This window comes from Alexandromys fortis, unplaced genomic scaffold (genome assembly GCF_014885135.2).
Source record: "Alexandromys fortis isolate MF-2015 unplaced genomic scaffold, M_Fortis_MF-2015_v1.1 scaffold_101, whole genome shotgun sequence".
Classification (NCBI taxonomy): domain Eukaryota; kingdom Metazoa; phylum Chordata; class Mammalia; order Rodentia; family Cricetidae; genus Alexandromys; species Alexandromys fortis.
The window spans coordinates 5,162,502-5,185,070 of NW_026067983.1; the positions used below are offsets into that span (position 1 = coordinate 5,162,502).

General features: G+C 41.4%; 1 protein-coding gene across 7 annotated transcripts in view; it reads left to right on the forward strand.

The window, feature by feature from the left end:
* Positions 1-22,569, forward strand: part of Immp2l (inner mitochondrial membrane peptidase subunit 2) — a 786,207-nt gene that overhangs the window by 37,747 nt on the left and 725,891 nt on the right. For all 7 annotated transcript variants that reach the window (XM_050158683.1, XM_050158677.1, XM_050158681.1 and 4 more), the window contains exon 3: positions 617-753. In XM_050158683.1, the coding sequence (XP_050014640.1) occupies positions 619-753 (135 nt within the window). In that variant the 5' untranslated portion in view covers positions 617-618. The remainder of the gene's footprint in view (positions 1-616; positions 754-22,569) is intronic.

The following is a 22,569-nucleotide window of genomic DNA, read 5'->3' on the forward strand; positions in this document are numbered from 1 at the left end:
ACAGTGCCTGGTAGAGTGTAGTGTTCCACCACGGCAGTGTTGCCCTTCTGTCCAGAGCATGGAGAGAGAGCAGTGTACGCTGCTTTGGAGGGTGCACTCCGGGAATTTGAAATACCTGCTGATGGCATTGACCACACCTCGTAACATGGTCACACTAGTCAGAGAGGCTCAGAAGGAGCTTTCAGCTGGGTCAACACATCTCACTGAACTTCTATTAGGGAAATTAGATTGGGTTTCTCTACGGTTAGAGCAGCAGAAAGGATTTACCTTTAGAATTGTTGTGTTTCTAGTTTTTTCACCAATGTTTCTAAGAAGACAAGCTGAAAAGACATAATCCCAGTTCATGCATTTCCCTTTGGGCCTTAAGGCACACTTACCTACTAGTTCTAGGCATGGGGCTGAAGTATGCTACAAAACAGGGTTGCCATGCTCTAGCTAAGTTTTCTCTTCTTTTATGATGTTTAGGATCAAACCCAGGGCCTTGTGGGTGCTAAGCCCATGCTCTGCCACAGAGTCACGGTACAGCCAGTTCCTGTGTTTCCCTATATGGTTTTGGCGACTTTGTTTATCTGTTTTCTTTTGGCTAATTTTCTGCTGATTGTCCTTGTGTACCTAGGTATGGCACAGTCCCAAGGTTGGCTGAGAAGATACTTCAAGGCCTTCTGTAAAGGCTTCTTTGTGGCAGTGCCTGTGGCAGTCACGTTCCTGGATCGGGTCGCCTGCGTGGCGCGAGTGGAAGGAGCCTCGATGCAGGTGAGCACAAGTTCCGCTTTGTTCTGTAAAGCCCGTGTTCCTTTGTCTCTCGCGTACTGGGAATAAGAGCTCACCCTAGTGTTTCTGTGCTGCGTCCCGAGAGGGTCCAAAGAGACATTGAAACTGAAGTTTCACCTTTTCAACTTTTTTTTTCTTTTCCAAATTTGTGGTTTTCTTGAGACAGGGTTTCTCGTGTAACGGCGCTAGAACTAGTTCTCCTGGAACTAGCTCTTGTGGACCAGGATGGCCTCAAACTCACAGAAATTAACCTGCCTCTGCCTCGAGTGCTGGGATTAAAGGCGTGTGCCACCACTGCCTGGCCCCAACTTTCTTTTAAAGGCTCCTGATAACTATTATTATAATTAGAGTCGAGATGAACAGAAGTAACTGCCAAGTAGGCCTCTGGGTCTGTACTTTGAATTTTCTGTGAATTACAAATGGAGACTTTGTATTAAATGGTGTTTTTTTTTTTTATGACTATGTCTACATTTAAACACCTGTTTAAGACTAAATTAGCCAGGTAGTGGTGGTGCACACCTCTATTCCCATGCAGAGGCAGACAGATCTCTGCAAGTTCGAGGTGAGCCTGGTCTAGAAAGACAGTTCAGGAATAGCCAAGGCTACACAGAGAAACCCTGTCTTGAAAAACCAAACCAAACCAAACCAAACCAAACCAAAACACCCAAAATCAAAACAGTATACTTTTGTTTAGGTTAGATTCAGTGACTCAGTTAATGTGTTTCAGTTTGTCAGAAAGTCTATGTAAGTGATTCTTGATTCCAGACATTCCAATATGGTCTTTAAGTGAGTTACTGATTAAAACTGCATTAAAAAATTTTAAGTTAGCTTTTATTTTTATTTTGTGTGTGTGTTCAGGTGTGTGCATGCTATAACTATAGTGCATATATAGAGGTCGGAAGATAATTTTATGGAGTATGAGTTCATTTGTGTTTCAGGGATTGAATTCTTGGAGCCAGGCTAGCTCAGCAAGCATTTTTTATCTGCTGACTCGTCTTGTCAGCCCACACTGAGTAAAAATATTAAATACAGTTTATAGTGGAAGGGCCTTGGAGTGGAGATGCCCAGAAATTTCGTACAAATAATTTTGTGGAGTAACTCAGCGGAGGTTTTATTGAGGAACTGGTGTTTAGAAGCTTACTTGGTGAGAAGTTTTGTGCAGCTGAGCAGCTCGCATTTTGTAGCAGGATTTTTCTTAGTTGTCATCAGCATGTATTAAGGTCACGCATGGCGCCAAATATCTCTGTCAAATAAATACGTTAAGTGAATATATAGACTTCCAAAAGATTCTAGTAATCTAGTTAGGTTTTTCTCTTTGTTTTGCTTAGAACTAGTTAAAGCACCAGTTTTAAGGAATAAGGATGGATGTATTCCAACATAATTATGGTGTTAAAAAATCAGACCCTTTCCTCAGTGTGGAGGTCAGCTGACTGTTAGGTTGAGGCCTCTGGGGGAGGCTAGTGTAATGCTAGGTTGTGTTTATGTTTGCTTTTCTTCCTTCATTTGAGGGGTCCTTAGGCCCTCCTCTTGGTCAGATGATCTTGACCTCAAACCATCCATTTCCAGTTCCTTCCACAGCAGGCCACCAGTAAATTTGGTTATTAATTTGATGAAAGAAATGTTTTAACACACACAGCAGCATGCAAAGCATATGACTCATAGGTATCTGCCTTTGTTTATAAATGCAGTTGAAAACATTTAATAAGGCTTGGTCTTTATGTTTTATTTCTTTTGTTTTCAATTCCTAGCAGCCTTGTCTTAGAGATAATCCCCAGGGGGAAAGGTAGATCTGCTTTGTAGAGCTTTTGAGTCAGATTTATCATTTCAGATTAAAACCGGCTTCTTCTCAGCCAACCAAATCCTTTTTGGAGCCCTAGGACCTTTTAGTAATAATCAGATTAATAATGATTTTCTCCAGTGTTCTTAGTGTTCTTTTGCTACACAACTCCCACTATCTACAGAAGGATTTTTTTTTTTCTGTAGAATACAAGACTTCCTTACTTGGAATCTAATGATATTCCAGGGGATTATATCATAGTATCCTAATCTTCATACTTTTAGCTCAACGTGTTCCTACTGAGAGCATATAGTTATGGCTATGGTGGGGAACACCAAAGGCATTCATTAAAATATGTGAAGTATGATTTTTGCTCACAAGACATTGATTGTTTTGTGGAAGAACAAAGTTTATCCCTAGTGAGGAAGGCAAAGAAGAAAGCATTAAGTCATGTCATTCCCAGATGCCATTCAGCTGACTGTTATTAGCCTTACACAGATACACTTGACTCTGCAGGTGCATTAGTCATGCCTGCATCATTCCCAGCTCTACCAGGTGCATTAGTAATGCCTGCATCATTCCCAGCTCTACGCTTAACAAGTGCAGTTTATTACCTTGGAGTTTGTTTGGTACTGCGTGCCAAATCCCCTTGGTTACAGGTTATAGGAAAATAGCTTGAATTTACCTAGGTCTGTAAATTCATTGGAGGGTTTAGGATGGAGCCATGATAGGCGCAGCAGCTTGGCAGCTGTCATTAAGAACCGGGGCCAGGCTTCTCTCTGATGCCATGTTCGCCTTCATGAAGAACCAGGACCAGCCTTTTCTCTGATGCTGTGTTCGCCTTCACGAAGAACCAGGACCAGCCTTTTCTCTGATGCCATGTTCGCTGTCACGAAGAGCCAGGACCAGCTGTCTCTTTGATGCTATGTTCGCTTCTATCTGCATCTTTGTACAATTTTTTTTTTTTTTTTTGCCATGCATGTCAGGACATGTGGAGTGCGAGCCACTCACATGCTTTAAAACGCCCCATTCTGTCGCCACCGGACAAATGTCACACTTCTCTGAAATTAGAAAAATCAGTAGCTCTTTGTATACAGATGATAAATGGGTTGAAAAAGAAATCAGGGGAATATCACCCTTTACAATAGCCACAAATAACATAAAATATCTTGGGGGCAACTCTAACCAAACAAGCAAAAGACTTGTATGACAGGAACTTTAATACTCTGAAGAAAGAAATTGAAGAAGACACCAGAAAATGGAAAGATCTCCCATGTGCTCTTGTGTTGGTAGAAGTAACACAGTAAAAATGGCAATCTTACCAAAAGCAATTTACAGATTCAGTGCAATGCCCATCAAAATCCTAGCAAAATTCACAGACCTTGCGAAAACAATACTCAACTTCGTATGGAAAAACAAAAAAACTAGGATAGCCAAAACAATCTTGTCCAACAAAGGAACTTCTGGAGGTCCTACAATCCCCGATTTCAAACTGTGTTATAGAGCTGCAGTAATGAAAACAGCCTGACATTGGCATAAAAACAGACAGGATGACCAGTGGAACCGAATTGAAAACCCGATATCAATCCACACACCTACAAATACCTGATTTTTGACAAAGAAGCTAAAAATATAAAATGGAAAAAAGAAGGCATATTTAACAAATGTTGCTGGCATAACTGGATTCAACATGTAGAAGAATGCAAAATGTCTATCACCATGCACAAAACTGAAGTCCAAATGGATCAAAGACCTCAACATAAAACCACACACTGAACCTCATAGAAGAGAAAGTGGGAAGTACACTTGAACACATTGGCCAGGAGACTACTTCCTAAATATAATCCCAGTAGTACAAATACTGAAAGTAACAATTAATAAATGGGACCTCCTGAAACTGAGAATTTTCTATAAAGCAATGGGCATGGTCAACAATACAAAATGGCAACCTGTAGAATGGGAAAAGATCTTCACCAACCCCACATTGGACAGAGGGCTGAGCTCTAAAATATACAAAGAACTCAAGAAACTTGACATCAAAAGAACAAATAATCCAATAAAAAATGGGGCTTAAACAGAGAACTCTCAATAGATGAATCTCAAATAAAAATCTCAGATGAAGCTAAAAGACACTTTAGAAAGTGGTCAACATCCTTAGCCATCAGAGAAATGCAAATCTAAACATCTGAGAGATTCTATCTTATACCTGTCAGAATATTCGGCCAAGATCAAAAACACTGATGACAGCTTATACTTGATGGTATATGGGATAAGGGGAAAACTCCTCCATTGCTGGTGGCAGGGAAAACTTGTACAGCCACTTTGGAAATCAGTATGGTGATTTCTCAGAAAATTAGGAAACAATCTACTTCAAGACCCAGCAATATTGCTCCTGGGTATATAACCAAGTATTTACACAATGGAGTACTACACAGCAGTAAAAAATGACATATTGAAATTTGCATGCAAATGTATGGATCTAGAAAAAAATCATACACCCAGAAAGACAAATACAATATGTGCTCACTCATAAGTGGCTTCTAGACATAAAGCAAAGAAAAAAAATGACCTATAGTCCACAACCCCAGACAACCTAGACAACAAAGAAGATCCTAAAAGAGACATACATGGATCTACATAGGAAGGAGAAAAAGACAGGATCTCCTGAGTAAATTGGGATCATGGGGGCCCTGGTAGAGCATAGAGGGGAAGAGGGAGGAAGGGAGGGGAGGAGAGAAAAAACGTACAGGTTAATAAAAACAATAAAAAAGTGAAAAATCTGGGGGCAGGGGGAGACTGTGATTGACTCAGGCTCTGTCAAATTCTTTTCTATATACATAGGTCAACTTTGACCATCAGGGTGAGTGTTATGGTTGATATAGCATTGGATAAGTACACACTCTCACCTGTGACTGTGTGAGATTAAGGACGTGTGTGTGTGTGTGTGTGTGTGTATGTGTGTGTATGTGTTGTATCTTTAAAATTTTTTTAAATTTATTTTTTTGGTGACAGAATCTCTGTAGCCCTGGCTGGCTTGGAGCTCAGTATGTAGATCTGACCTGCTTTTATCTCCCAGGTGCTGATATTAAAGACATGTACCACCACAGCTTGTCAGAGCATCTATTTAAGTCACATTATTTGTGAGGATTGAGCATGGTGACATTTCCAAGAGGACAATGTTTTTAGGTGAAATTGGAATAGATGTTCTGGAAAGACAGGAGAAATGCATTTGTTTCTATGGCCTCTGGAGTTCAGATTAACTTCAGTTAACAGATCATTTACTTTACAGCTACATTAGACATCACTAAGTCATACCTAGAATTGTTTAAGACCAGAAATTTACACTGAATACATTTGTTGACTACACAGTTGAAGACATTGTTGCTAGTCACAGCTGCGATGCATTGAGCAAGTCTAGACCCTGGGGTTCAGCAGATTGGTTGAGATTGGAATAAACGCCTGCCCTTCCATTTCTCTGGTTGTGGGGATTTCTAGATGTCTCAGCACATCCTACAGGAAACACTCTGGATATTTTTTTGGATGCAGCCTGAGGCTGTTATCCACTCTAAGGCTATGGTTGGGTCCCTGAAGATGGGTCCTCTGGATTGGTGGTGAGGTGTTCTTGTACTAAGGCTTAAAACTCTGAAAGGAGGACTGAGAAATAAGAGGCAGGAAGGAAAAACACAGCAAAGAAAGAAGAAAGCAATGGCAAAGATGTGAAAGTCAGCTGGGTGTTACAGAATGATGGAGGCAGCTGGAGGCGTAGGACCATGAGCAGGGGTCAGGGCCGAGCATCTGTGACAGAGACTCAAGATGGAAGTGTGCTACCCGAAGACTATGAGTCTCATCACATATGTCTGCTGCATGTTCATGTGCATTAGTTCTGAGGAGATGCCACATTGCACTGTTCACTGATACATCCTCGTCATTTGGAATTCATGTGGTGGGTATTATTGGTTTTAGAAACCTGGTATAAGGTACTGTGGTGTTTTGAATGAAAATGGCAGCTAAAGATGCGTAGACAGTGGCACTATTGGGAAGTGTGTCCTTGTTGGAGTGGATGTGGCTTTGTTGAAGTGTGTCACTGGGGGCTGGATCTGAGGTCGCAGATCAAGCCAGGTGCAGTGTCTCACCCTCTTCCTGCTGCCTGGGGAATCTCCATGTAGAACTCTGAGCTACCTCTCCAGCACCATGTCTGCCTGCATGCCACCATTCTTCCTGCCGTGATGATCATGGACCGAACTGTCCATTAGTTGTCTCCGAGGTGTGAGCCAGCCCTAAGTAGATGCTTTCTTTTGTAAGAGTTGCCAAGGTCATGTTGCCTCCTCACAGTAATAGAAATCCTGACTAAGATAGGCATTCCGTTGTTTTGTTTTGAAGAGGACTTATTAATTAACCCCAATTTTATTATTTTAATTTATGCCTTAAAATACTTAATGTAATGATTTAGTGATATCTAATGATATTACATATAAAAGTGAGAAGGTTATTTTAATGGTTTCTGCATTTTCAAATCCATGAATAATTTTGGGATATAGACACTATTGAAAAGCACTGATTACGGTACTGGGATGCAGCCCTTTGTCGTTTTAAGCACAGAGCACTGCGATAGATACTATACGTGATAATGAGTCAGACGCAGATGCCTTTGAGACACTTTTACTTTACTAGAGGAAGTTCAGGACCTGCAGCATGATGACCGTATCTACTATGGACCATGTCCAGCTCCCAGATAGATACTCTGTTATTATTTAGTATGTCCAGAAATGAAAAGTTATTAAATTTAGCATATCAATTTGTTTAATGGCAAGCCCGAAGTCAACTAGTGGAACCAAGTTTCTACCTTCAGGGAAGCTAAAGAAGGGAAAATTGAGTTAGGAAGTGGTTCCTGTAGCCAAGAGGACTCCATGGATTAATGGTTGGTCATAGAGGTTACTTAAAAAGCTATTTTCTTTTGAGATTACCAAGAAATATTCCTCACTTTATTATAAACAAATATAGACAAAGTTGTAAACAAATGGAAGCTGGAATATCTGCTCTGTTTTGAAAATCTTTCGTTTTCAGATACCTCAAGCCCAACTGTACTGCCACCTTAGTGTGGCCTGTCTTTAAGTCAGTTTGTAACTTAAACATTATTTAAGAAAACCCAAAGGCTGAAGCATGAAATCTAATTAAAGATATTTGTACTCTTACTCTTTTGACTTTCTGGGCTAGTGTTATGGCAACACCGAATATTTACCCTGAGAGTAAATTTTGATATAAGAGTTCTTTAGATCTTTACAAATACTTACTGGCTACAGTGTAGCAGGGAAAATTTGTTTTTAGGATTTTTTTTCTTTGAAAAACAATTCTTTACTTTTAAAACAGTCCTCAGTAGTTCTTTTCTTAATGTTGGTTTTCTAGTTTTACTTTGCAATTCATCAGCCATTTTAATAGAAAGATACAGATTATCAGATGGAAAGAGTCCGGGTAGGTGACAGTAAGTCATAGACGAAACTCAAAAATTTTAGTGAGCAATGATGAGTTCAATTGAAAACAGTGTTCAGCTTATGCCATATTGTTTTTTTTTTTAAATATAGCTCTGTAGATACAGTCGTTGGGATGAGACATCCCCTTTGCAATGCTCAGCACATAATGATCGTGGGCACAAATGACTGGTTAATGACTATTCGTGCTGACCTGTTGTTCCCTGTAGTGCACATGAATCAGTTCCACTGCTTGTTGAAAGGTTACCTATGAAAGTAGACGCACTTTTTTCTCTTACAGAAGCGCCGTATCACACAACATTAATTTAATTCAGGAAATGAAGACTGATACTGCATACAGTTGAAACCACAGAGGGGATTTATGTAGGTGGAATGCAATTATTCAAATTAGAACTTCAATGAATTACCAGGGCTTTTAGAGCAAAAGGGTGCCCTAGGAATATTTCAATGACCTCACACCTAAGTTTTAGGCTTTATTTGAGTGAGAATGCCTGCAGCGGGGTCACTGGCTCCGGTAGAAGGTGTGTGCTCTCCACATTTAAAATTAAGATCTAAGGCTTTTTCAAGTGAGGAAGAGAAGTCATTTTGAATATTGTCATCTTATTTTTGCTGCAATTGCTGCAGGATTTCTAAGTAGCAACCGTTCCCTTTTTCCTGTTTTGCATTGCCAGAGGCAAAAACACTTGAAATTATCATTGCATTCTGCCATCTTTTCAGCTCAGACTTCATATATATATATGCAAATAGATTTCAAAGTTAGGCAATATGAGGGAAAGTAGAGTTTATTTAGTACCTGTCATTACTCATCAATACCTGTTCAGCTCATCAATAAAACCCATGCATTGGTTTCAAATTGCCTTGACTTTGAGCCACCTATGTACAGACCTGAAGAAAGTGACTTGTAATAAACCTCTTAGGCTCCCACATAGTTCTGTAGTCATTATCTTCTTGCCTGCTGAGTTGAAAATGGAAAGTTCTGTCCAAAAAGTAAGCAAAGAAGCCCTTTCTTTCTCTCAAATCTCAACTTTAAAAAATTTAAGCATACAGAGGGCTTCCCGAGACTCACTAGTCATTGTGGTTGTATTAATAACTGTGATTCTGCTATTCTCAGAAGCCGGATGCATTCTGAAGGAATGAGTTGCACTGATTTACACCCCAGCGTTTCTGGTGGAGTTTGGGAGTTGGACTTCCTGCTGAATTTGCACTTCTGAGATGCTGGGAAACACCTGGCACAGTTTTCCTTCAGTGCACACGCCACTCCTCTGTGCTCTGACACCCCCCCTCCCCCATGTCGACTGAGGCTGACATCCAAAGAAGCCAGGATTTAATGTTCGGATATTTTATGGTGTTGGCTTGTGTGCTTTCTTCCCAAACTACCTTTGGCACAGAAATCTCACCTGAAGGTTCCCCTTGGGATGTTCCAGGTTTTTATGTAGTTCTGTAACCCATCATTAACGGAGAATTCAAATGGTTTGTACTTACAGAAACAGACGTGTGATCCTGGAACAGTTGGTTAGTGATAACTCTGTAATGTCCCTTGTGGATTTGCCCCCTCTCTTTTTCTCACTAGAGAATAATACGACTTCTGTTTTGTACAGCCAGGGTTATGGCTTCTTAACACTAAGGTTATTATTATGCCTTTAGAAAATTAAGTAAACTGCATATGGCGGCAATGCTTATAATAATCTCAATACTGGAGAAGACAGGGCAGTGGGATTGAGGGTCTGGGCTCAGTCTGGGTTACATAGCAAAACCCCTCATGTGCCAGCTTGGCACACCTCATTGCTGAGCTCTGTGGACCCTGGAGAGTTGGAATGGGGTTGGTTTGACTTGGTTATGATGTTGACTATCACAAATGACATCAGTTCTGCTTGTCATTCTCCTTCTGGTCCTCTAATAGAGCATAAACTCTGGACACAGGCTTCTCCACTGCCTCATCTCGCATTTGTGTAAACAACAACAACAACAATAACAACGACAAAACCCAGGGATGTCATCAGGGTTTTATTTCTCAGGTCCTCAGGCTTCTAGCCTCTGAGTCTGTCTGCTTTCCCACCTGCTTTCTTCCAGTATTTCTTCATTATGTGACGCGTGGGCAGAATTATTCCAGAGAGCGGGAGATGGCGGTAATGAGTGTAGATGCTCGGTTTTGTCCTAAGACTGTAAATACTGTGACTGCCTCCCATCAGAGATAATAAAAATTGGTATGCCTTGATAGAGAACCCACAGTAGTCATGTGACTGCATTCTGACCAGTGAAAAATGACTGGGAATCAGGTGCTATTTCTGCTCTGGCCCCTGAAAACCTTGGTGACATTGTGCTCTCTGGTGCTCTTCCAGGTTTCTGGCTGGCTGCAGATGTTTGTGTTCTGTTAGGAACTAAACAATCAGTTGTGGCCAATAAAGGTTGTACTTACATGTCTGGAGGCACAGGGCCTCAGTGCAAGGACACCTTAGTGCTCTGAAGGCAAGGGACAGGAGCAAGGTAAAGGCATCAAAGCTGGCATTGTGTTCCTGCAGAAAGACAAGGAAGGGCAGGTGGACAGGTCTGGACCAGCCAATCTGCGGTTTTGGAGACTAGATGCCTGGGTCTGATAGCTGGCCTCAGAGTGATTACGGTGTAGGGATACTGTCTCTTAAACTGTACCGGCCTGGCAGAAAAGGGAATAGCTCTAACTTAGACTGCATATCAAAGGCATGCTGTGGGCTTGGTTTTTGCTGTCTATGGTGCGATAGTCATGGAAGGGGCAGTCTTTGCTGCATGGGAAAACATACAGGTACCTTCTCGTCACCCCTCTGATCCATTCGGCTGCCTGGAGCTGCCGCTGCCAGCAACCACCCAGTCTGCAGAAACTAGTTCAGGAAAAGATCAAAATGCAGGATTCAAAGCAGAGTTTCCACTGAATGCTTCTAGTGTTCATACTGTCACAGAATGGAGAAATTGTAAGTGGGTAGTTTTAGACTAGACCTCTATTTGAATAGAAAGCACAGCAGACAAGCACGTACAGGGACTGCGGCCTTGTGGGCTCTTAGATACATATGTTTCTGCATGACGGTGCCATAAACTTGTTTGTTAGCCACTGAGATTTTGGGGTTTTCTCCCAAAGCAATTAGCCAAATTTGATTATATAACAGGACTCAATTCCTTGCTTTTCCCCACAGACCTTTTAAAACCAACCCCCTTACAATGATCTGCCCTTCACCCGTGATTAGAAATTCTTCTCTGCTATCCTTTAGTTACTTCATAGATTATTACTAACTGTACTTTGTAGGCTTCTCAGAGAAAGAGACTATTTTCTTCTCATCTACCCATTCACAGGGATGCTGAATAAATGCATATTAAATGTGCTCTTTGAAGCATTAAAGTGCCTGAATAATTAAACTACAGAAATATGCTAAATATTCATTAATCATTTTTTTTTCTCAGACTTTGAGGGTGTTTCTTCACGATTCTGAAAACTTTCTTTGCTCGCTGATGAACTTGTCATATTCTTTACGGGAGAGGTGTTCAGCCCTCTCTGCCCATGACTCAAACTAAGTTACATCTTACTGTGCACAGCAGAAACTAAAGCTTCATGTAACAATACTTCAAAGATAATTATCATCATTATGTGCAGTGCCCTCTGATACTTTCAGTTATGTTTGCAACCCGCTAAATTGATTCTGTGACTCACTCATTGGCCATGACCTGTAGTTTGGAAATTGCTGCTTTCTGGCTGGAGGGAGGCCCGGCAGGATGAAGCAGCTCAGACCGAGCTATAACTAGGGGAGTAGAATGTGTTTGTCTTTGATGATAAAATTTTAAGTGTGGATTTGTCCCAGGGGTTTAGGCAATAAGGACAACATGAAGGATCTGGAGGCCCATCGTCTATTCTCGGTTTAAAAATTCCTTTTGTAGTTGATGCAATCCTTGTTTTTTTTTTTTCAGTTAATGTCACCTGGTGTATTTATTAATTATGACTCATGAATCCTATCCCATACCTATGAAATCGGAATAATTTTCTGAGTACTTTGGGATATGTGTTGTGAGAATTTCTGTAAATAGTAACGTTTGAGAATTGTTTTCTTAGGGAGAGTTCAAAGTCTGGGTTAACACAAATTGTTAGAGCTTTGCTAGACTCACAGCTGCCTTTAAATGACAGTTCTAAGTATCTTTGTTAGCATTTGATTTCTTACTCTTGGACTTTCAAGAATATGTCCTTTAAATGATAGTTTTAGGTATCATTGTTAGCATTTGATTTCTTACTCTTGACCTTCAAGAATATGCCCATTTTGACCTTCCTTTTCTTTAAAACAGTATTTTTAGATTTTTATTTTCTGGGCATGTGTTTGCCCTTGAAGAGGGCCTTGAATAACCTGGAATTGGACCAGTGGTGAAGAGCCACTGTGTGGATGCTGGAACCACACCTGAGTCCTCTGTGTTAACAATGCCTGCTGTGAACCTATGAGCTCCTTCTCCAGCCCGCACCATCCTCTTACTCATTACATAATTGTGCCAGCTTTAGCATGCTTTAATCTTTCATATGCCTGTGTCAGTTTGTAAATATGTTCTTTGAGTTTTTACTACTTAAGAACTTCATTTTTTTCTTATATTTTGTTTTTCACTTTCTGGTCTCTGTATTTTAAAAGCGAGCATTTTATACTTTCTATCATGTTGGTTTTTTAAGTCATCTTTTATTTTTGCCAGAAAACATCCTTTTCCTTGTTTAAAAAAGTAGACTGTAATTTTCTTTGTTTGTTTATTTTATTTTATTTTATTTTATTTTTGGTGGTGCTGGGATTGAACCTAGGGCTTCGCACATGGTAGACAAATGCGCTACCACCGAGCTATATTCCCACCTGTTTCTGTAATTGTTGATGTTGAGAAAGAAGCATGACCACACGTGTCCTTTGAGCGACTGGCCCGTTCCCTTAGCATGGGAACCATGTTGATTTTTGCCGCAGTGGCTTCTCAGGGAATGAGGCTTCTCTTTTTGATTTGTAGATGCCTTCTCCCTCAAGTCTCCCACAATTTTTACTGATGAATGACTTGCTTTGACCAATGAGACATCAGCAGACAGAATAGAAGCCTGGTGAGTGTTCTGAACTGGAAACATGTAAGAGCTCAGGCTGCTTGGCTGAAGTAGACACTGGAACCTTGTTGGGATCCTGGCCTGCAAGCCTCAGTTAGAGCCCCATGTGTCTGTGCAGTCAGTTTGAGCTGGCCAGCGCATTTGCCCTCAGATGATCCCGTCCAAACAGGTGACTTCAAGAGATGCCTGAATGGGATCTCCCCAATAAGTGGGGCCCCAAATGCAGAATTGCCGACAATTCTTCATCTATCCTTGTAGGACACAGTTTGACAATGATTTGTTATAAAGCAACAGACAGCTGAGCAAAATTCAGTAGTGTTAGCGAGGTTGCAAGTCAGTCCTCCAAGAAGCAGCGTTAGTGCTGGGACTCTGGCTTTGGGGGATTGGATTTTTTGGGAGAATTTGTTAAATGGCAGGAAACTTGTTTTGGAAACCAGGAAGGTGTTAGTGACTGGGATGCAGGTTTCCGTTGTTCATATTACTAAAACAGCCTAAACTGTCATCTTCAGGAACTCTGAAATAGGCAATGTGCACACCTAACAAAGCTGCCTATCAGTCTGAGATGGCTTCTAGGAAGAGAGTTGAAGCTGTCCATTATTTCTGTCTAAGGGATGCAAACAGAGAAATGGAGTGCAAAGGAAAGGAAACACAGGTGCCCAGGACTTTACAGCGTAGGAAATTAAACACTGTTTTGTTTCTAGTTTCCAAGCAGGCAGATCAGCTCAGAGAAAGAAAATGTTTGGGGTAGGTAGAACACCCTGACTAGAAAATGCTTTAAGATCTCCAAAGGACTGGAGGGGGTGCTTCCTAAATTCTTTTCAATTGATGTGAGAGACTCTAAGGCCCTTAAGACATTTGGGCTACTGCATCCCAGCCCTTCCAAAGGGCTATTTTGAAAAATTATTGGTATAGTTTAGGGTTGACTGACATGAACCTCAGTTAAGTTAGTAGGAAATCTATGAACATTTAAGGGATTTAAACTAGCTTGTATTAAATCAGTTTTTAAAAAGGCCTGAGTCTCCAACATACTGTGACAGAAACATTTCCGTTAAAAAAGGAACAGGTCTCCTAGCTCCTAGGCACAGGCCAGGAGCTAAATACCATGGAGAGTCATTCCAGGGAAGAGGAAGAGGCCCTAATGGAACAGTCTTTGGATAAAAGGCCTTTACACTTACAGTGCTGGATTCTGTCAGCTAATGACTTCTCTCTTTCTTCCACTGCCTTTGAAACATTTGTGTTCTTATGTCACAAGTCTCGTTTTCTACTTTAATGGAGCCCAAGCCGTACCCTGGAATCCTCACCTTTGCTTTGGCCTGTTGCCTATTGCAGATTAAGGGACTTTGCTCCTCTGTCACAGACTGAAGCTTGGGGTCCTTTGGAACTGTTGCATGTGACATCAGGGCCAGAGAGTGGAGTGTTGCAGATTGTTAGGTTTTCTTCCGGTGCTTTTTCCTGGTACCCAACCTCTGTGTCGTGTCTACCACACTGTTTCTAGGCTTGGCCAGTTGATCTCCTGTAGCAGGTGGAATAGCAAGCAGGGCTTGTAGGATGCTTACACAGAGAAGCAGGTCCTCCCACAGCCACCTGAGTCACCCAGCGAGGCCAGCACAGATGAGATTGCACAGTCGTGGGCAGTAATCTGCCCTTTCTGTGTTGGAGTGCTTTGTTTTGTAGCTCTTAGATGAATCACACGAGGCCTGCAGTTCTTTTGTCCCTTTTCATCTGACATGGTGCTTAACAATTCATTTTAATAAGCAGTTTGTTTCTAACACAGTTCAACCTCTTAGTTCTGATAGGTTGACTCCATGCAGCTGAAGGGAACCACAAACCAAAATTTCTATTGATACCTTTTGAATGCTGGATTTAAAAATGTTACTTTTATATAAAACAGCATCAAATTCAACAAAAGGAAGCAAAGGGTTTAAAATCTGTTGTCTTTTCTTACATATTTTTTTGGGGGGGACCCACAGTTTTATTTTCTTTATTTTTCTTTGGTATCATATAGACACAAAGTCTCTAGAGAGCTCCGCAGTGTCTACCACTTTACAGGTAGCCCCATGAATAGATAGGCACACTGTACACATCGAGGAATTAGCCATTTTAGAGGGTTGACTTCTGGCAGAATCATCTAGAGAGCCTTTTCAGGGGCTGGAGAGATAGACGGCTCAGTGGTTAAGAGCACCAGCTGCTCTTCCAGAGGGCCGGGGTCTGATTCCCAGTACCCTCTTGGCTCTGCTCAACATCTGTAACAACATCTGTAACTCTTAATTCTAGGCAATTCAACCGCTGGCTTCCACAAAAAGCATCAGGCATGCACACGGTGCACAGATACACATGTAGGCAAAACACCCATGCACATGAAAAAAAAAAAGCCTTTCTAAAACCTTATTATTTGAAATCATTCTTTTTTTTGTAACTGTATGTCTTACTGTGGACATATTATATTTTATGTCAAGGAATATAAATGATAGAGAGAGTAGCTTCTTCTTGGCAAGAAGAATGGTCCATGGAAGAAAAAGCCTTTCATTGTGTTGGAATTGTATTACACACAAAATAATATATATCTTGTCAGTGCATAAAATATTTATATAATTTTTTTATTTCACTAATTTCACATGATCTATTACATGCCATGAGTTGAGCTATAAACCAGAATATTTACTTTGAATTCTGTGATAGTTACTTATGAAATAACACACATGTATTTAAAAAACAGATTGGTTTTTTAATATTTTTAAATTATATATCCTAGGGTGTTGGTGTTATGTGCATTTGAGTGCAGCTGCCTGAGGAGGCTGGAGGCGTCAGTTCTCCTTGGAACTGGAGTTACAGGCAGTTTTGAGCTGCCTGACCTGGGTGCTGCGTAACTTTCACCCTCACCAAGAACACTCCCCTCATCTAACCTCTGAACCATTTCTCCAGCCCCATACATAGAGTTTTTTTTCTTCATTTCAAATTTTTATTTATTTTACATACCGCCCACAGTTCCCCCTCCCACTCCTCCCCCCCCCCCCCCCCCCCCCCCCCCCCCCCCCCCCCCCCCCCCCCCCCCCCCCCCCAGTCCACTCCTCAAAGGCTAAGGCCTCCCATGTGAGTCAACAAAGCCTGGCACATTAAGTTGTCCCAGGACCAAGCCCCTCCCCCTGAATCAAAGTTGAACAAGGCATCCCACCATAGGGAATGGGCTCCAAAAATCTAGCTCATTTACTGGCAATAGATCCTGGTTACACTGCCAGGGCCCCTCAAATAGACCAAGCTATACAACTGTTGCCCACATGCAGAGGACCTACTTTGGTCCCCAGCTGTCGGTCTAGAGTTCGTGAGTTCCCACAAGCTTGATTCAGCTGCTTCTGTGGGTTTTCTCATCATGAACTTGACCCCCACCCCCTCCACCTTGCTCACATAATCCCTCCTCCTTCTCTTTGACTGGACTCCTGGAGCTTCGCCTGGTGCTTGGCTGTGGATCTCTGCATCTGCTTCCATCAGTTACTGGATGAAGGTTCTGTGATAACAGTTAGGGTATTCACCAGTCATGCACCCTCTCCACCATTGCTTGGAGTCTGAGCTGGGGTCATCTTGTGGATTCCTGGGAGTTTCCCTTGCACTAGGTTTCTCCCTAACCCCATTATGGCTCCCTCTGTCAAGGTATCTCTTTCATTGCTCTCCCACTCTTACCCTCTGATGTGGGATTCCCCTCTGTATGCTGTGAATACCATTGGTTAATAAAGGAGCTGTTTTGGGCCTGTGATTTGTCTTCCATCTAGTAGTAGTTAAAAGCCCTGATTGGCAGCAGTGTTCTAGTCCTTGCAATCTAGTGGGGATTTCTGTTAGTCTAACATCTCTCCAGCTGTGTGCAGATGGAGACCCAGGAACAGAGAGCAAATGCTTTACTGACAGTTTCCAGTTTCACAGATTGAAGCTTTGGCTTCAGATGTCAAAACTTGCCTTTCTGAACCGTTGTGGGGTCTCCACGTCTTTGTCGGCTCAGTTCTCTTTACCCCTTTCCTCCTTCAACTGCTGTCTCCACCTTTCCTTCTCATCTCCCGTCCTTCCCTCTGTTCCCCATCCTCTTTTGTCTAAGTTGGATCATACAATTTGTTTTTTAATCACATTTTTACTCTTTATACCTGGAATACTTTGTATTTTTTCTGCAACGTGATTGCTACTTAGTTTTTTTTTTAGTCCAATGCCGCATAATATAATCACTCTTAAATTATAGTTTAATCAGCTGACAGTCAGCTGCATATCTGTCTTCATGCTCCTCCTTCTGATCTATTGCTACAATATTAACAGAGGCCTAGTGTTACATTGTAATGCTTCCTTTGTTATTTACCTCATTTCTGGTCACACAGACTTCTATTTCCTATAGTCACCGGCAAAAAGAGAAAATGTAGTCACTGATACATTTTGAGATACTGCCTTCATATAACTCTTATTACCTTCTGTTATTATAATTGTTCTGTTTTATTGTTTTTAGCCTTTCATTGTGCCTGCTTTATAAATTAGGCTGTCATAGCTATGCACGTATGGGGAAGATCTTAGTGTGTGTACGGAGAGAGATAGTTTGGTATTACCTAAAGTTACAGTGTCACTGAGGGTCTTGGGATGTTTTTCTTGTGGATCATTTGTACTACTGTTTGAAGTTGGTGAAGGCTTTTACTCTAACAAATAATGTATAATGAGCACCTTTGATGCATTTCTGAGTTCCTCAGGAGAACGTGCTAAATATGACATTCCTAGGCCTAAGGATAAAATTAGGCTTTAAGCACGTTTTAACAGATTACCTTGCACATAGTTTGCAAAAAATTTTATTCTTACATGTAATATATGAAAGTGCCTGTAAAATGTCATGCTTCTCTCTATAATAGAATACACAATTAATATCAGGAGAAGGAAAAATTAGCAACTCAGTATTTTTCTAAGTTAAAATAATGTGACATATGTCTTCCTTCACTATACATACTTGTAGATTTCAGTATTCTCTCTTAAAATCAAAGTTTCTAATATTTATTTATTGGTGTGTGCACATGTGCACTTCTGCTGTGCAGGCATGTGGAGGTCAGAGGGGACTTGCCAGCATAGGTTCTCCCCGTCCACCATGTAAGTCGCCAGTATCCTCAGCTTGTCAGGCTTGGCAGCAAGTACCCTGATGCTATGCCCTGAGCATCCTGATGTCCCTCCAATTCTTTAAAAGAAAAATTAGAAAATAATGGTTAAAACTTATAGTTATTTTAATGAGAGTGGGATTTCATGCACTATTAAAAGGAGGACATTCACCTGTCTTAGCCAGCGCTCTCTTGCTCTGAAGAGATGCTATGACCATGCCAAAGAAAGCATTGAATTGAGACTTGCTTCTAGGTTCTGAGGTTTGGTCCGTTATCATCATGTCCGGGAGCACACAGAGAGTTTGACCTCTGTGTCTTCAGGCAGCAGGAAGAGAGAGTCTCTGGACTTGGAATGGGCTTTTTGAAATCTTAAAGCCCACCCCCAGAGACACACTTCCTCCAACAAGGCCACGCCTCCTAATCCTTTCCAATGGTGCCCTTCCATGGTGACCAAGTATTAACTCTATGAGCCCATGAGGGCCAGTCTTGCTACCACCATATCAGCACTCTGGCCGTAAGTGGAGAATGTTGAAGAGCCACAGGTGGATAAGTAAATAAGTGATTACAACAAAGTCCCCCACCCTGCACCTGAGATGGACTTGTCACCATGTAGCCCTAGTTGGCCTAGAGCTCCACATGTAGACCAGACTGGACCTGAAACCACTCTTTCTGGATGTTGGGCTTAAAGACACGTATCATTAAACCTAGCAGACAACAAGTGGATTTTTATAAAAGACTCCTAAGCATCCTAGTGACCACGATGTCACTAGGTATGTATGGGAATCAGTTGCTGAGCACAGTGCCTGGCAGGCGATGGCTGCTTTTCTCGGGTGATGGAATGAGGGAGAGGACACCCGATTGATTCCTGTTGCTGCCCAGACTCAGCAAAGGCAGCAGCTTCTCTGTAGGATGTTCACCTTGTGAGGAAGCAGGGAGAGGTCTGGAGCCCTGTCTGCTCAGAGGGCAGTGATGAGTCAGGCATGAGGGCTTGTTCTGAAAGCTTTATCATTGTTGGTGACTTTCAGAAGCTGGAGGATGTGTGAAGGGCCAGGACTTAATAAGTATACATTCCTTGTGATTGTTATTAAATCATTTTGCTGGGCTAAGAGCCCTAAATAAAATATTTGGATGTATTTAAAAATATTTCTTTTCTTTTAAACATATAAGTATTTTCCTTGCTGTATGTGTGGATGTAACACCTGTGTGCAGTGAGGCTGGAAAATGGTACCAGATCCCCAGGAACTGGAGTATAGATGATTGTTATAGATACTAACTCATGTGGACACTGGGAACTGAACCCAGGTTCTTTGCAAGAGCAGTAAGTTCTCCTGACTGCCGTGTCATCTCTCAGACCCTGAATCTGCTTTTGAATTAGATGGCCAGTCACTGTACGGTCAAGTGTTAAAGAGGTATTAGTTCTTAGTCACTGTTATCAAGTGTTAAAGGGGTATTAGTTGTTAGTGTTTTATGTGAGAAGAATGCTTCATTTCTTTAAGTTTTGTTAAGACTTGGGTAAATTTATAGTTCATTTTATTATAAATACCCAGTCAGATGGATCTGAGGACTCTTAAGAGCCATGCAAACGATAGAGACCTCTGAAGAGCAAGGAAAAAAAGACAATATTCTGTCCACAGTTTTCCAAAGGCTGCACCCAAACAAAAATGATCCTCTAACAGAATTTACATGTAAAATTCTTATTACCACACGTTAGTTTAAAAGGCACGTTTTGTGACAGCCTGTGTGTGTGCCACGTGATTTGACTGTATTAATCCCTTAATACCTGTACTAGTTACTTTTCTGATGCTGTGATAGATATCCTGACCGTTGGAATGTAGAGGAGGAGGAGTTGATTTAGGCTTCGAGTTCCAGAGGAAAGAGTCTATCATGGTGTGTGTGTGTGTGGGGGGGGCATGGCAGCAACTAGAGGGCATGGGGGCAGGAACAGGAAGCTGAACACTCACTTGTGCAAATGTAAACACACTGAGAGAAGATAAGCTGCAAGTTGTGTAAGGCTTTTAATCTTCATGACCTACCCAGTGATACCTTCCGCCAGTAAGCCTGCACTGCCTAAACCCGCCCCTCCCCCCAGCATCACCTACAGCTGGAAACCTTGTGGTCAAGTGTGTGAGCCTATGATACATTCTCATTCAAACCACTGTTTTACCTTTTTTGCAGTCTCCTGCCTCCACCAGCTTTCTCTTTGTAAATACCAAATAGTATCTCTTAGAAAAGTTGGTCTTTTTAAAATTGTAGAGCACCTGAGAGAGAAAGCTTGCACTATTTTGCTGAATTCTTTAGCCAAACATGGTACTCTCTATTCTCATACATTCCCTGCACATGGTTTCCCTCTTCCTTGTTGTTATATAATGTGCACACTTGCCATATTCTCTCCATCTGTTCATCTATTAATAGGTATCAGGTTGATGACATATTTTGTCTATCCTGGCTAATGTTGTACCTAATGAGAATGTGGGCATCTCTGTGTGATGATTATGATTCCCTCAGATACATAGCCAGGACTGGAATGACTGGGTTCTATAGTCGTATGTGTGTGTGTGTGTGTGTGTGTGTGTGTGTGTGTGTGAGAGAGAGAGAGAGAGCTTGTGTTTATTTAGGTGCACATGTGTATATGTGAGCTTGTTGTAGGTGTACATATATATGTGTGCGTGTATTTGTGTAGGACACCCTTGATGCTGGGATTCTTCTTCGATTGCTCCTCTGCCTGATTTCTTGTCGATCCCAGAGTTCTGGAGTAAAGCTGGTCTTCCTAGCTATCTGGCTCCAGCTATTCCCTGTCCCTGCCTTCAGCACCTGGAATTACAGGGGGCTCAGCACCATTCAGCTTTTGCATGGGTTCTCAGCATCACTCGGCTCCTCTTGTTTGAGCTGTGAACCCTTTAGCTGCTGGTCCCTCTTCCTGAGCCTGTGGACATTTTCATGTATACTTATCATTTTGTGCATCCTAAACATGTTTGGATTAATTCCAGATTGAACAAGGAAGGCCCCAAATAAAAGGATGCTGACATTTTTCTGCTTAAGCAAAGTGAAGAGACATCCACCAGGAATTTAGAAATGAATTTTAAAATGACCTTCCGTGAGACTTTGAATTTAGCCTTTATGAGAGCAATGGGCAAAGTGCTCTGTGAGGCTTAGTTTCGTCTTGACCTTGTGGGATGTAGTCCTGGGTTTTGCTTTGCTCTATTCTATGGTTAGTCCCATTGTCATCTCATTTATTGACTTCTACACTGTCGTGTCGTGTGCTGTGTTAAGATTTCGTGGATTGCCGCTTTCTCATGCAACCCTCATTTTATAAATGAAGAAATGAGGCTTAATTCTGTTGAATAATTTGCCAGATATGACTAGTATGGAATTGGAGCCAGCGGCTCAACAGCAGCTTTCTTTCTTTAGTGCACTGACTGTTCTAAAGACTTCTCCTGGTTACTCCTTGCCTGGTGATGTTAGGCACTGACCTTGGGATCTGGCACATGTCACGCATGTGCTCTTTACTGACCTGTATGCCCCTGGCCACACCATGTGTGGTCTTTAGCCTTTTGGTTCGGGTAAGACAGTGGGATGAAGTGAGTATGAGAATGCCTGGTTTCGAGGGTAAGACAGACAGAGTGGGTGGTGCAACCCTTCTGTAGTCATTCCAGTGGTCAGCACTACCTTCGCCCTGGTTCCCAGGGCTCTACAGTGCCGGCAGGAATGTCATAGACACATCGATCTCATCTTTTGAGGTCTGGGTAGACACACCTGTAATCATGGAAATTTTTTGTTTATTTGTTTATTTTTTTGGTTTGCTTTATAAACTTTGTTATTTGAAATTGTTCATAATTTTGAGATAGTCTCTAGAAATGTGCGATTTAAATGTTAACAGTATGACAGGATGTAGATAGTCTCGTCAAATCAAAATCAAAGTTTGTGACTTAATTTAGATTTTCTTTTTATAACTTCTTTGATTAGGAATGATTGCTTGTTCTGTCTGAAGAACACAGTTCCATCCCCATAACGAATGGAACTTGTCAAATTTCTAAGCAATAACATAGTTTACTAATTTTTGTAAAATACCATCAATCAATTTAGATGTTCTTAGCTTCCCATGTGAAATCACCATTTTGAAGTTAGTGAATTACTATTTTTAAAAATAGTTTTGGAGAAGTCAGAAAGTCTTTCCTGTTTCATATATATATATATATATATGTGTATATATGTGAGTATCAAGAGCTATATGATTTTTCACATAATATGAACAATTTCTCGGTTCAGGTATCTGAATTGGTATCTGGCCAGTCTGTGTAAGCGTTACTTTGGTCCCTACATGTACACTATGGTACTACATGTAACCACTTTATTCGTTCA